At 39.2% G+C, this 15,176-nt stretch overlaps 3 protein-coding genes across 8 annotated transcripts in view; 1 reads left to right on the plus strand and 2 right to left on the minus strand.

The window, feature by feature from the left end:
- The first annotated feature begins 4 nt into the window (after window positions 1-4).
- On the plus strand, window positions 5-3,608 carry LOC121092403 (translation initiation factor IF-2-like). 4 transcript variants are annotated; one of them, XM_040603375.1, is made up of 3 exons: window positions 5-282; window positions 1,273-1,423; window positions 2,079-2,186. In XM_040603375.1, exons 1-3 carry the CDS (start codon window positions 5-7, stop codon window positions 2,184-2,186), a joined length of 537 nt encoding a protein of 178 aa, XP_040459309.1. The 4 variants fall into 4 exon arrangements, 2 of the variants coding, with proteins under 2 accessions (XP_040459309.1, XP_040459310.1); XR_005829275.1 differs by lacking the exon at window positions 1,273-1,423 and adding an exon at window positions 3,521-3,608 and having other exon boundaries at window positions 195-282; window positions 2,079-2,242; XR_005829274.1 differs by lacking the exon at window positions 1,273-1,423 and adding an exon at window positions 3,057-3,509 and having other exon boundaries at window positions 195-282; window positions 2,079-2,242.
- On the minus strand, window positions 2,392-6,393 carry C8H2orf66 (chromosome 8 C2orf66 homolog). Its single transcript, XM_040603377.1, has 2 exons — window positions 3,504-6,393; window positions 2,392-2,574 (listed from the first exon to the last, which is right to left on the minus strand). Exons 1-2 carry the CDS (start codon window positions 3,717-3,719, stop codon window positions 2,392-2,394), a joined length of 399 nt encoding a protein of 132 aa, XP_040459311.1. The 5' UTR covers window positions 3,720-6,393.
- Window positions 6,394-10,293: 3,900 nt separating this feature from the next.
- The window catches only part of PGAP1 (post-GPI attachment to proteins inositol deacylase 1), a 36,693-nt gene continuing 31,810 nt past the window's right edge, over window positions 10,294-15,176 (minus strand). For all 3 annotated transcript variants that reach the window (XM_040603366.1, XM_040603365.1, XM_040603367.1), the window contains one exon: window positions 10,294-14,697. In XM_040603366.1, the coding sequence (XP_040459300.1) occupies window positions 14,559-14,697 (139 nt within the window). In that variant the 3' untranslated portion in view covers window positions 10,294-14,558. The remainder of the gene's footprint in view (window positions 14,698-15,176) is intronic.

The raw sequence follows: 15,176 nt of genomic DNA on the forward strand, positions 1-15,176 counted from the left end.
CGCTATGGCGCCCGCCGCGCTACGGCGCCCGCTCGCAGGAGTTCCGGCCCCGCGCCGCCGCCTAGGGCCGGGCGGCCGCGCCCCAGGAGCTGCGGGGCGGGGGAGCGCCCCGGTACGGCCCGGCTCTGCCCCCCCTGACGCCGGGGCTGCCGCAGTTGCAGCGTACGAACCGCACCCTGGCGCGGGTAGGGCCCGGCCGAGGCCGCCCCGGGGCACCAGAAGCCTTCCGGTAACAGAACGTCGGCAGAACTGGCGCAAAACACCTCAGGAGGCCTCGTTCCGGTAACCCAAAGGGAGACGTTTATTCACGGCGCGGTACAGACACGGGGCGGCGCTGGGCGGTGCCCCTTGGCGCGCACGGACCGAGCCCCGCCGCTGGGCACGGGGCGGGGGCGGCAGCGGGACAGCGGGTGCCGGGGCGGGAGCAGCGCGGCGGGGGAGGCGGGCCTGGGCACTGCCGGGGGCGGGGCGCGGGGAGGGGCGGGGCGCGGGGGAGGGGCGGGGCGGCCGGCGGGAGCTCCGGAGCTGGTGCCTGAAAAAGAGGAGAGGGACGAAGAAAAAAGGGGGAAGGAAGAAAAAAGGGGGAAGAAAGAAAAGGGGGGGGGGGGGAGAAAAAAGGGGAGGGGGAGAAAAAAGGGGGGGAAAAGAGAGAGAAGAAAAAGGGGGGGGGGGAGAGAGGGAAGAAAAGGGGGGGGGGAGAGAGGGAAGAAAAGGGGGGGGGAGAGAGGGAAGAAAAGGGGGGGGGAGAGAGGGAAGAAAAGGGGGGGGGAGAGAGGGAAGAAAAGGGGGGGGGGAGAGAGGGAAGAAAGGGGGGGGGAGAGAGGGAAGAAAAGGGGGGGAGAGAGAGGGAAGAAAAGGGGGGGAGAGAGAGGGAAGAAAAGGGGGGGGAGAGGGGGAAGAAAAGGGGGGGGAGAGAGGGAAGAAAGGGGGGGGGGAGAGAGGGAAGAAAGGGGGGTGGGAGAGAGGGAAGAAAAGGGGGGGGGAGAGAGGGAAGAAAAGGGGGGGGAGAGAGGGAAGAAAAGGGGGGGGGAGAGAGAGGGAAGAAAAGGGGGGGGAGAGGAAAAAGGGGAGGGAAGGGTGGGGAAAAGGGTGGGGAAGAGGAAAAAGGGGGGGAAGGGTGGGGAAAAGGGTGGGGAAGAGGAAAAAGGGGGCGGAAGGGGGGGGAAAGGGGGGGGGAAAGGGGGGGGGGCGTGGTAAAAGGGGGGGGGGGGGAAGGGGAAAACAAGAAGCGTGTGAGCCCCGCAGCAGCGTCTCTCCGCCCGGCGGGCACAGCCGGCCCTTCCGGGAACCTCTGCGCGCCGGGACCTGCAGCGTCCGCCCTGGGCTACCCAGCAAAACCCACTTGCACCAGTGGTGCTGTAGCTCTCCCAGACGGTACGGCACCCCTCCGAACGGCCCCGCACGTGCCTCTCGCCGTGCCCGGGTGCGGTGCAATTGGGTTTTGCCCTGACCCAAAAATGTGGCAGAAAGAGAAGCTGGGGTCAGGATTTGGGTGCGGTCTCTGCCGTGACTCAGGGTGAAGGACAGCGGGGCTGTGCTTCGGGTTACAAAACGAGATGTGGTTAAGCAGGCAGAGAGCAGGGCAGAGCTCAAAATCCTGAGGTCAATATTGATTCCTAATTAATCTCTTTTAAAATGCTTAGATTCAAATCTCACTGAAATCTTCAACTATTTGAAAAACGAGAGATAACAATGATTTATCTTGCCTCAGAATTCCCAGTACTCACTGGCTCTCAAAGTGAGATATAAAAGGATTTATTTGTTACAGAGGATGGTCATACATAGATAAAGTAGCTGTCTGGATTTACTAATGATGCACACTTGACCCGCTTTATTTCATGTTTACAGAGAGGTGCAATCCTTTTACCAACCTTTAATTTTAGTGGTAGGAAAGGATAACGGCATGAGTAGACAAAGATGTAAAAGATAACGTATGCTTTGTTAGTGCAGTATCTTAAGTCTAAATTAATTTTCTTGATATACATATATGACAGGAAACCATTAGCCTCAATTCATAATTTTACTGATACCGAGTACCTAAATAAAACCTGTGTTCTCTATTATCTGTATGTTTTCAGAATTCTTCACCACATGAAAAAGGGGAGAAAAAGAAAAAAGGAAAATGGAAAAAGCGTAGTCTACATAGGTCTGCACGAGCACCATGTGTTATTTTACCAAAGCAGTAAATACCTTATAAATCTCGACCTCAACAATTTTAAACCAACTTTAGACAAGAGTTGAGGTACTACATTTTTAATTTCTTCTGAAAAAGGAGTTGTTTTTATACTTCAGACAGAAGTAAGAATCACTTGAATCCAAATCTTTCACTTGGTTACATGTAACAACATTAGAGGAAAAAGCATCCTCTTTTACCTTGGTCAGCAGCATCTTTCAGCCTCTGAAATAACTCGGAAAAGAATTTTTCCTTTCTTCATAATCTGCAAACGCAGAAGCAATAGGATCTGAGTAGAACATGACGGGCCTCGGTCCTTCATTGTTCATAGTGAAAGTCGCTGGAAACTTTCTGAGATCAAGACCCCTGCCCGAAAAATAAGCCTGGAGCGTTCTGAAAAACTGAACATATTGCATATGTGAAAATAGAGCATGCCAAACAGAGATTAATTATTTCTACTGACAAAAAGTAGGTATAATATTTGTTCCCGTGTGGGATGAAATCCTCTATTTTGATCATAAACTGGTACAATATAGGCAAAATAATTCAGACATATCTGCTCCAGCCAGACGTGTCCACAGCATCCAACTGTTTACTCATCACCGATGCTCCCCACTGAACCACAGAGGATTTAAACTTTACTCCTTATAAAACAGGCACAGCAAAACCCTTGCAGAGTTCTGTTACGTGTTTCTCTAAGAGACACGTTCTCTAAAGAGTTAGCAACAGTGGGCAATTGATTTGAACTGGCCTCTCAGATTGCTTAAAAGTAGAAATTAATGGTTCTTAAAACAGTGGTGAAGAGTTGTGGGAAATTGGGGTTTTTTCCTTCGCAAATTTCTTATAAGATCTTGCAAATATTCTCTTAATGGTATTTTCTTAGCTGTAATGAACTCTCAGATCTTTAGCCACGATTCATGACAATGGTGTCAGATGTGAACTTGTACTCCCAGAAGGCAAAACAACATGCAATTAACAGAGTACACACTGGAGAGAAACGGAATACTCACTCCTCTTCTGTTTCATACAACAAGTGGTTGTGTAATCAAAATGCCTTTTTAAAAACCTAAAGCTGCTGGATGGAGACAGAAGGAAGTTTTATACATTACTGCAGACCGAGAAATTTTTTTCAGTTAAGTGGTACATCTTGACTGAGGAATGCTCATCCAGCTGTGGTTATTGACGCTACAAAGGGCGCGGTTACTAATGCTGCACTTAAAGGACCACTCTTACCTCTCTTACCTTTAAATTTAGAAGACAGAAATTCTCATGATGGAAAATAAACCCCCCCCACAAAACGTAGGCTATCTTTCTTGCAGCATTTCCTTACCAGGTCTCTGTTTCTAGGGTTATCTAGAGGCTTCCATTTTTCTTCTGGTTGGAAAGGAGCACCCTTTGCCAGCCCTCTCACAGCCAATACTGCGTACAGACCCAGGAGCACCACTTTCCACATGTTGAAGAGATAACAGACTATCTGCAAGAAGGACAATGAACCAGACTCCTTAAGTTCTACAGAGCTGTCACTGGTAACAAACAGAGCAAGCATGACAATCCAGCGGAGTGCTGGAAATAATTTATGCGTGGCAAGGAAGACCTGCCTCCTGCAGGTTACACCTGTGCGCTAGCGACTATTTTTTGTTTTCCTAGTACATTAAGGTAGAACAAATTATTCTAAAGAATTGTTTCCCATACCAAAGCTATTCCTAGACACTGGGTTTTATTTTTGGGAGGGACTAGTATGACATTTAACACAAAATATTTACATTTGTAAATTTAGAGTTGTTACTACACGCAGCCATTTTCATTGGCTAATCAGTTACAGCATCAGATCTTTGTGCGCTCCAAGGAGAATGCAAAAACATGGCTTGAGATCCAGATAGCTCCATTTTTAAAATTGCATGAAATGAAAAGGTACTACATATATTAATAAGTGCAATAATAATACAACCTGGCATAATAAACTAAAGACCCATTTCAAAACTTGATTGAAGGTAGAAAAAAAAATAATTCTCCCTTTCACGTTCTTTAAAATAAAGCTTACCAGTGAATTTGGCTCTGGCTTGCCCCTTCTTGGTTAGTCTCCTTGTAATCTGCGAACAAACCGATCTCTGCACTTATATTTCTAGTGGACTGTAGGTGGGTGTCAATGACGTTAGCAGGAGTTCAAAAATACAGTAATGATTCCATTTCCATCCATGACATAAAGACCCTTGAGAATTTCATCCTTAAGAGTATTAAGACCTGTTGCTATCGAACAGCGCAGTGCAAATTCCTCCTCCCTAATCCATGTTGCAGAAAATCGCTGGTAAGCATATAGCATGTTAAAAACAAATCCCAGTAGAGATAAAAGAGTTTTATCAAAATATTACTTTTAATGAAAATTAATTAGCCGTATCTCCGGCATGGTGACTAGCAGATAACTGTAGCTGGTTGAATGGTTTTTGAGTAAGATGAGGTATATCATTTTCTGGATGCTGGAGAGAGAGAGGGCAATTTAAGGTCTGTTTCGAGGTCCAAAACCATAACGTTTTAATTGGGAGTGTTGCTTTCCTACCCTGACTTTATTGGCAGGCAGTATCTTCCCGTCAGACTAGAAACTGAGACAAAGACTGCAAAGAGGGCTATGCTAATTAACCTGGGCTTTATTTCATAGCATTCTTCATCTAACAGCTGCTCAGATTTTTTGCTTAAGATTTCATTACAGTCTTCTCTCCACTATTTAGATGATACTTCAGTTAGTATCACATAAAGTAGAACTCTAAATAGACATGTTTAAACTAAAGATTTTTGGCCATTAACTTATTCCAGATTATAGATGTTTATTTCTGACTAGAAGCTTTATATCTGTCTCTTGTTTAAACTTTGAAAGCAAACCAAAACCATAACACCACCCTTCCAGGCAGGCAAAGTTGTGAACATCCAAACTTCACTAACCACACACTAAACAAAATCCTAGCAGAATTATTTTCGTAACTGCAGTAACATATAAAAACACAAGTCAATTTATCCAGCTTGTATGTTATTCTACAGACTTGGAATAATAAAAAAAAATAATAAAATCACACATACACAAGAGAAAATCCATGAAAAGCCATCAATTACTTTTCATAATAGACAACTTCCAGTGAGTAGACCCAAGAAGAAGAATAGCAGCAGCAACAAAAGAACTTATAAAAAGCAGGTCCTGTGCAAGGGAACTTTCTTTGTTGATTTTCTAGGTAGATACTTATTTCTACTTTAATTTTGTGTGTAATTTACCTTCTAAGTCAACCAGAAGTAGAAATACGTTCCACTAGAGGAAGTGACAGGAAAGGGAAAAGGCTCAGTTTACAGTTTGGGATTAGATTTTAGTTCTTTAATTAGCTTTAAAAAAAGGTAAAAAAAGGCCAGAACAGCAGGTGGGTTTCTTACACATACACACCTGCTCCAATTCTTTTATTACTTTTATTTTGAAAGAAAAAAAAAGGGGGGGGGGGGGGGGAATATATGCTAGTAAAACATAGCAAAGAAGTCTGTAAATTTGAAACAAATTCTATTACTGCAAGAATTTAGGGAGTTTGGTTTGACTGACGAAGCATGCAGATATGCAAGATACTCAATCAGCTTATATTTTCTGTGAGCCCTCTTAAAAACAAAAGCCTACAAATTTGTATTGTTGCTTCCTGAGCTAAAAGTGTTTGAGAAACTGAGTGAAAAGTCTGTTTAGACTTAGTGCTCATTTTAATGTGTGGGGTTTGGTGTTTTTTTGTTTGGGTTTTTTTTGTTAAATAATTTCATTATAGCTCTTTCCTTCAGTGAAAGTCAAATATAACTGCAACAGAGTCATATTCAAATATTATTAGTGTAGTTACACTATTGGAACAAAATTGCATCCTCCTTTGAGGACAGTAACTAGTTTAACAAATGTTTTCCAAGCTAGTGTGCTGCCTTTTTAATGCAGCCAAATTTAAGCACTAGGTTTTCTTGACAAAGTAGTTATGTAGACACACATCTTCAGTAAACCGAATCTTTTGAAAGTGGCTATAATAATTATATAGCCCTTATGGCACAGTAAGTAATATTCATATGTTTGAATTAAATTGCACTGAAGCTGAAAATGCTCATAGCGTCATTTGTTCAGTTTCATGCGAGTTACTTCAAAAAGGTAAAAATTTAAACCAGATTAGTTTAGCTGAGGACAGTTTTTATACATGATGCTCTGTATAAACTGTATTATTCACCAAACTTTTCCATTTTATTGCATTTCCCGTTCATGATAGTAAGGCAGGTATAGCAGCCTAAGGTACGCAACTCAAGATATTGAGAGAATCTTCATCAAGTATGATCTTTATTGCATTTAAGATGGGGGGAAAAAAAGTGTCTGTTATTTAAAATACTGCTCTAACCACAACACTTTTGTTCACTAGTTTTATTTTCTGCTTAGAATCCCAAGTATTACAAATTAGAAGGAAAAGCACCAAACTGCTCCACATGAGTACCTGAGCAAAGACTAAAGGCAAACATTCATCACGACACTCATTAGCGTGTTTGTACAACAGAAGTACAAGTAACATTCACAACACTCTACAGAGTATGACCAGTAAGTGGCACTTTTTGTGAATTACAACCATTTGTATAATGCAACCATGTTAGAACACCATACAAAAGTATACAGAAGTGTTTATTTAACAAAGCATATGCTATACAGTGTACTCTTAAGTCATGCATGCTTAGGTTTAAAAAAAAAAAAGTGAAGCATATACTGAAGACAGGGAAACAATCAAACAGAATACAAACGCCCCAGAGTAGCTCCCACTCAAGTTGCCCTCTACTTCAACAAAAAAGTACCAATATCTAAAAGCACGGTTTTAAAAGATTCTGAGATTTCAGCAATTTCAACATTAGCTGAAGATACCTATTCTCCAAAGTTTCTCAGCATCTCACAAGACAAGACCTTTGCCAAAGCTTATTGCGTATTGCATGACCTGTATCTGAGAATTCAGTTATAAGCATTTTAATAAGGACAATAATTTATTATAGCATTAGTCAAAGACTTCTCAGTAAGACCCCGTCAACATCTCTTGTAGAGTTAGCTCCACCTACAACACCAGATTTACACTAGCTCTGTAAGAACTGAAAAAGAGGAAGTTAAAAACATGTAAACCCAGTTGCTTGTGAAGCAATAGATTTTCTCCAAAATTACATGTGTTCTTCAAAGTTTTAAGTCCTCTTAAAACAAAACAAAAAAACAGTGTGCACACACACCTCATTACCCAAAACAGGTATTTTGGCCAGCATTATTCTGTCTTTGTGCTTGGAAAAACAATTAAAAGCTAAGTAGGGAGTCAAGTTACTAAACCTAGGTTACAGTTTTTCTAGACATAATACATAAAAGCCTTAAAGGTAGTTCTGCTCTCTCAGTGATGTTAATACTAGAATATTCCTGTAGCTAGGAAATTAGCAATGGCTAGGGTTACTGAAACAATGTCATCACAAAAGAAAGAAGTTAGGTCACCAGAATGAGAGATTTTGTAAGTCCTAAACTAGCATACAGAAGTAACAGGGAAGACAAAACGTGCGTGTTATCTGTTGTGCCACAGTGTCAGCAGCATTGTAGTAGCCACATTCAAGTTAGTTCTCAATAAAAGGTTAATAACTTTGATTTGTATTGCTTCAAACAATTACTTGGATATCTGACATGCAGTGACTTTGTGTGCATATCTAAATATCCAGAGTCCAATGAGAAGCTTTCAGATGGCATCTTTATTCAAGATTCAGTGTTACACGGTACTAATACTGGGAGGAAAAAAGTCACAATTTGGGAAGATTTGTTCAAAACATACAAAGAATCCTGCAGAGACACATAAGGAAAGCCAGTGGCTGCTCTTTGTATTCAAAAATATACTTAAGAAATCCTTATACTATATCAAACCAAGATTTTAAGATCTTGACTATTTCTGGTTTTCTTTAATGAACTGAGAAGAACAGAAAGTATAGACCTTCCCCCCCCTAAAACCTTTCAGAGTTTTAGATATGAATATTTTTCAAAAAAAAGTGAAGTCCATTATTCAAAACTTCTGGACCTTTAATAGAACTAACCAATCCCACCCCCATTCAGTTTTCTTCTCACGCTGGCATAAATATTGATACTCAATGGCTTAAATACAATATTTTGCTTAAATTACAATTAGAGAATTTTGGTTTTTATTTTGAAGAAATTAAAGAACAACATTTCCTAAAAAAAAAAAAATTGACACACACACTTCCAAGTCTAGACAGATATAAGACTAGTTTTCCTTCCTTATTTTTCTTTTAGTCACAATGGAAAGACTTGAGAAATTAATTCAGCTATAACTTTTGGACTTTGGTTGGTGTGATTCCAAACCACAAATATACTGTTACTTGTCATAAATCTTCATTTCTGTATGTGTAAAAAGGGGGTCAAAATTTTTTTACAGTATTTTCCCCAAACCAAGTTTCAGTATGATCCACACAGATATTTGGTCAACTTCAAAAATCAAATGTAAGGCTACAGAAGTCCACAGGCTACAGCTGAAGTGTAACTAAAGTGTATTAATTAACTGGTTTAAGGCACAGTATTATTTTTTTTTTTTTTTTTTTTTGCTCTAGAAAGCTACAAGTTTAAAGTCACAGTGGATAATTTCACATGTCAGTTTTGGTCTGGCACTCGAATTATACATGTCATGTCTAACTACTTGTAGACTTCTGTAAAATATTTAAGTTGTCAGGTGCTGCAGTCTGAAATGACTTAAGTGGAAAATAACTGAAACCTGAACTGGTCCCCAAATAGTGCACTTAACATTTTATAAAACTAAAAATCAACACACTTGCATGTTCAATACTTAATATATATGCCCTGAAATTATTTAAGTTAGAGGGGGAAAAAGTGTCTTTGCTGGTATTTCAACAAACATGCAAAACTGCAATAGCACAACAGTGTACAAGGCAGCCGCTGTTTAACTTCACTCGGGCGGTCACTGTTCCTGCGAACGTTCCGTTTTGTACGACAGCGGCAGGACACCGCAAACCAAGGATACCTGTGTATGGAAGGAGGAACTGGAATGCTGTGCTGCAAAACAACAAGCTTGCATGCGCCACTCCCCGCCTGCATAGACACAAAACTCTCCGATACCACACAGCTTCCTACAGAAACCGCAACCTGCCAATAACCGCCCAGAGGCCACGCTTACAAGATTTGTTTATGACAGCGTGAGTATTTAAGAATGCAGAATGAGACCCTAAATCTTAAGCAAAATTGAAGTCGAAACGTCACAGCTTTGACTCAGGTTTCCGTGCTACAAGGCAATAAGCACATATTCAAGGCAGCTATGTGCTTAGATACTTGAAAAACTGAGGTGCTGCGCAGATTTGCTTAAGTAAGGGCTATAGAGTTGTCTCCTTAAGTGCTTAAAATTTACTTTTAAAAGCAGTAATGTTTAATAACAAGATGAAAATTATGTATTTTATTTAGGCTTTAAAATAAATGAGCCGATTAAAAGCTTTAAATACATTCTTCTGCAAATAATAATATACATCAGAAAATTAAAATATTTTTAAAAGGTTTTCAAATAAGCTTTTAGAGATTTTAAGGTTTCTATTATGAATACTAGCTTAAAGTTCTGGCTCTAAAAAAAGGTCAAAACCCCATTTTACTTCAACATAAAAATGAATCTGTTTTCAGTTGTCATTCATTGGCACACATTTCCAGAGGTATAAGAGAGCAGCATGTAGCTTTGGTGACAAAAGCATGTCTCCCCTAAAGGAACAGCGATGCAAGTTTTAAAACCTTTTCCAGTACAGTGCTAAGTGCTTATAAAACCTAGCTTGATTGTCTCCCAGAGAGACGTAAAAAGTCAAAGCTGTAAATTAAGCGACTAACATTGATCACGAAATGGAAAGTAAGCATTAAAAATTTAGTTTCTTTTACAGCTAAAAATTTTCTGGTAGCTTAGTGACTTAAAACAGCAGTGCAATTATTGTACAGACACTTTAACCACTTCTAAAAACATATTCAGTAACTCAAGAGCATTGAAGGTCTGTAAATGGCTGGGTTTTTCTCAGTATCAGTAAGACAAAAGTCTAAACACACTTATCAGTATTGAAATAAACTTGATCAAATGAAAGCTTCTCAGATGTTTACATTTATTCACAGCACACGATCAACTTTATTCTCTCCTATCAAAGCTTAGAAGCAGATGTATCAGATTTCAGAAAAAAGTCAAGTAACAAGTTCATAACCTGTTACTGGCAAACACATGGAAAACTAGACTTCATGCCAAATACTGACGTAAGCAACAATGCTTTTGGGTTTTTTTAAGCATCAATACATTTCATCTTTTTTTTTTTAATGCTGACATTAAAGGTAGCCCAATTAGGTTGTAGTTGAAAAGTTCACTTAGACATACAGGCAGCCTCTATGTCTTCTGCAACATATGACTACTACATCGTTTAGGGTTTTGTTGTGTTATTTGTTTGTTTTAAAACTTAGCAAGGTAATATTTTGGAATGAATGGCTACATGTATCAGCTCTATTCGAAACCCAAATCAGAGCAGAACTCTAAATATTAGAAATAATACTAACTTAAATTCCAGGTACTGCAATAATTTTTTTTTAAAACAAAACAAACAAAACCACAATCAAAACTCCAAAACCCAATCCTTTTAACAGGATGCTGAAACATGACATACGGCAACCAACTTTTAAATCAAAACAGAAAATACCACCTTTGGACAACACATATTCATTCAGTTTCAAGGTACATTTGGTAATGCCAGTGAAGAGGTAACAGTTTTTCCTTACCAGATACAGACCTTCTATGAACTGTTAGCTACAGGTGTAGCTATTATGATTGCAGCATGATAAGACTATGAGGAACACATGTTTGATCATATCAACCAGAAAAGATTATAGACCTCAAGAGCAACTCAAGGTACAGAGACGTCACTAAAAGCTTCCATTAAATCTCCCCCTGCCCCTGCCAAAGAAAGATTCTGCTGTACAGATATGCCGTACCTAAAATTAGTGACATTTGGTTCTTGAAGTTCTTACCCTGTTTTCTTATTCTGTTCCTGATAGCTTATAAAAAAAAGAAAATTAGAAAAGAGCCACACAAATAGTTCTTATTTTGAATGCATCCTGAGGTACAAGCCAAAAAATGGTGGCTTAATCTCAACCTAAAGGCTCGATTATGTGGCATAATTTCCATCTGAATGTGGTGAACTTTCACATGGATAAAGAACAGTATTTTTGCCAAATTAGTACCTCCACTTCTGAAAAAGTAGAGAATGACAGAATTTGGGTCTGCATGTTAATAGAAATCTTCCCTTTTAAAGCAGAGATCTAATCCATTACAAGTTAATTTGAGTCTTGGAGCCCCTCCCAACACAGCCTAGGTAATCTACAATTTGAAGAATAAACTGGAATTTTAATTTAGTTGAAGTTATTAAAAGACGTTAGAATATATTTGCCAAAAGCTGTTTTATAGATGTAGCTTATTCATAATAAAGGATATTTCAGTAATATTTACACTTCCTCATACACACAGTTAAAAGTATTTATACTGGGTTAGCCTATGTTTCTGCTGGGATTGCAATTGTGAACAGTGGCAGAACTAGAGATTCTCTTAACAGAAGCCTCTTCTGGAAAAGTAACAAAACTATCGTTGTATTTTACCTGAAAAACAATTGCAGGCTGTTAAAAAAAATAATCTTATCCTTTTCAGAATAGCAAGCGGGATTATTCATCCTCTCTTAGAACGGGACAAATCGTTCTCTGGACTTGTTCTCATCCTGTCCCCCTTCACTGATTATATAAAAAATCTAGTTGGGATTAAGACACCTAATGTCTCAAACAGCTGAGGTTACAGAGTCCACAATCACTGCAAAACCCAGACGTGCAACACTGAGAACAGTTTTCATCTAGCAAGTGACACAGAATGCATGTAAATCCAAAGCAGCCGTAAGGCTTTCCCCTCCTTTCCCCAGTGAAGGCAAACCATCTCGGAAAAAAGGCAGCCTCGAGGGAAATGTGAGAAATTCTGTCATCCGGGATCCCAGACTCAAGATTATATCGATTCCTACCTCCAACTTGAAAATCAGGTAGGAATATATGCAAGATTCTGTAACCTATTTCTTGAAAGGTGGTAACAACTATCAATACAATTCCCAGCTTTAAAAATAGCATTAAATGAAAAAAATTGGTGTTATTCTATGTAATTCAGTCAAGTTTCACATTGTGGCAGATTTTGGAAGCTACTACATGCAGAGACTGTTTGCTCTCCTTATTCTGATTATTATTTTATTCCATCAACACCTCCAACAAATGGATTTGTGCACAAAGAGCCCATTAAGATAGCAAAACAAAATCAGAAGTTACAGCCAGTAGTAAGCCAAAAGGACCACGAAGGCCAAGGAACATTATCTTCCACAGAAATCAGACCCTGCACATCTCACAGACGGCCTTTTACCAGCCCCCATGCAGTTCTGCCACCGTCTTTCATTCACAGCCATTTGGAAGTAGAGAAACTATTCTTCTATGTCTGGACAGCAATTTTTAGGTTAAACCAACTGGTACATTTAGGTACAAGTATATTTAGACACACAAATTCTTATATACACATACCGTAGCATACACTTGATTAGAAAGTATCATGATATAATCTATTCAAGTAACTTCTGATTTACAAACACTGTGTATAATTGAACCTTTTTTTTTTTTAGAAAAGGTGAAGACTTAGAACGCCAGCATATAGATTACTGATAGCAGTGACAGTGGTTTGGTTAACTACAATAGTCTTACTCAGTTAAAGCCGTTTTAGTGACTCGGTGATAACTTCAACTGCTGACTTAGATACAAGATGACAAAACACGTGCTTACTTCACATCTGTCCTTCATTTCAGAAAGTCACTGTGTGAATGAAGTCTTCCAGCCAGCTCAATTTAATTGACCCTAACAACGCGCTAGAACTAACTGAGGCACTTCAGGCAAGATTAATGAGATACGATAAAATTAATGGGTCAGGCTAGCTGTACTGCTATATATCAAGAATATACTTTGACTGTGGGTAGCAGATTTCCTCCTAGTATTCATATAAGATGATTAAGCTGGTCTAGTATTTTCATATGAAGATAACGGGTATCTCGGACAGAGTGGAGACAGCTAACACAGAAGCAAGTAGTAGGCTCATCTCTACACAGAATCAATAGATCATCTTAACCTAACGGCTACTAAGATTTCTTCTGTTGGCAAAACACATACCCAGGGGACAGAATTCCTTGCACATAGTTATTTTAGGCTTTATTATAAATGGCAGTCACTGTAGCATCTAGGCACTAAGATAAAACTTTATACAGAGCTAATAATGATGGTCAGTATTTCCCACTATTACTAAGAGTTTGTCCATGTGAGGAAGTTAGCCCTGTGTGGCAGGGCATGAATTTACAGTGTTGTAACTATTCCATATTAATTTCACGTATGGATATCTATGATGAGACGGTTGATTCTCTGTCTACAATAGGAAAAAAAACCTGCCTTGCCTACTTGGATATAGTGCGATACAGCAGCTGCACTGTAAACTCACAACACCATACATCGTTTGCTAGCTTCTACATATGGACAAGGTCCAAGAAGTAGTTTCAGAATTGAGAAAATTCCAGAGAAATCTGACAATGTTTTAAAACAACATTACAGCAAATTGTTTATGAATCTGCTGGTATCCTTCCTGAATAGAAAGCTACACAGATTATTGTTGTTTTCTCACTCTCACAAAAAGTAAAATGTGTAAGACTTTCAATAATCTCAAAAATGTTCAGCTCACACTGATTGAACAAATGATTTGATAGAAATAACAATTCTATATAAGCAGTACATTCTAGTTTGTCTAGACACAACTGTGGCAGCTTTCAAATGTAGCATAAAATAATTAAAAGTATACGTGGCTGTGGAGTTATTGTGATAGTCACAGTGTGCTTGAAACGTATTGAGTTTTAACCAGCATAATTTAGACCTGCAAGAAACGCAAGTTCAGAACATACGCACCGTATGGCATACTGAGTAGGAAAAAAAAAGTCTGTTTCAACGGAGAAGTATAGTGAGAAATTGAAGTGTCTACAAGGCAAACAGATTGAGATGTTACACTGATATGATTTATGTGCTTACACACACACACACACACAGAGTTTCACAGTCAGGAAATAAACACCATGAAATCTTTCTAAGCAACACAAACAGAACCATGAACTTCTCAAAGTATTCACAGTTCTGTCTTCTTTCCCACGCAATGTAAACTACTGATGATATTAATCTAGGCCTTTCTTTGTTGAGTTTTTCCCCCATCTCCAGTGTTAAGTTTCTAGGCTGCACTGTTCTTCGTATGCATAATGAACATTACACAATACAACACAGCACATGTAGAAGAAGAGAAAACATTACAAAGTGTGGTACTTTGTATAAATGCATTCGTCCAAAGGCCAACATTGCAACAGACAAAGGGAGTGGAACTTTGGCTGCGATCTTCAAGAGTTTACTGTAAGAATATAAAGAAAAAATCGCCATTTTTGTAGCCATACATGCAGAAGGTAGGCAAATACCATATTTCACTTCCTTTTGAAAAATAATTTATATATTTCAAGGCTTTGTTAATTTATAAAACTGAATTAATAGGTCTAAAGGGCAAGGGAAATAACAATGCATAAGCAAGACCAATTTTTCAAAAAGGCTAATAAAATGTCAGTTTAAAATATTCTAAATATTAATTTAGAAATAAGTTCTCTGTAGCGAAGAAAGATTTAATGTTTTAGACCATTTGAGATGACAGGTACTGGTCAGAAGGATAAACTACATTTCTTATTATTGTCTTTCACAAGGCACTGATTTTATAAATGAACAAGAAATGCTCTACCTGTCAACAAAACCAAGTGCTCTAAACTTCTTAATGCAATAGAAAGCATGTTACATTGCCAAAAGTGTGCCCGTAAGGAGGAGTTACAAGAACATAACTATAAT

The sequence above is a fragment of the Falco naumanni genome, chromosome 8 (assembly GCF_017639655.2).
Source record: "Falco naumanni isolate bFalNau1 chromosome 8, bFalNau1.pat, whole genome shotgun sequence".
In the NCBI taxonomy this organism is placed as follows: domain Eukaryota; kingdom Metazoa; phylum Chordata; class Aves; order Falconiformes; family Falconidae; genus Falco; species Falco naumanni.

What these genes read in the sequence shown, in the direction of transcription:
- LOC121092403 (XM_040603375.1), top strand. Translation starts at nt 5, where the DNA reads ATGGCGCCCGCCGCGCTACGGCGCCCGCTCGCAGGAGTTCCGGCCCCG. An exon ending in CCTCAGGAGGCCTCGTTCCG is followed by an intron (nt 283 to 1,272) that starts GTAACCCAAAGG and finishes CGGCGGGCACAG; the next exon opens with CCGGCCCTTCCGGGAACCTC. An exon ending in GTGCCTCTCGCCGTGCCCGG is followed by an intron (nt 1,424 to 2,078) that starts GTGCGGTGCAAT and finishes GTATGTTTTCAG; the next exon opens with AATTCTTCACCACATGAAAA.
- C8H2orf66 (XM_040603377.1), bottom strand. Translation starts at nt 3,719, where the DNA reads ATGCTTGCTCTGTTTGTTACCAGTGACAGCTCTGTAGAACTTAAGGAG. An exon ending in ACCCTAGAAACAGAGACCTG is followed by an intron (nt 2,575 to 3,503) that starts GTAAGGAAATGC and finishes CAATATGTTCAG; the next exon opens with TTTTTCAGAACGCTCCAGGC.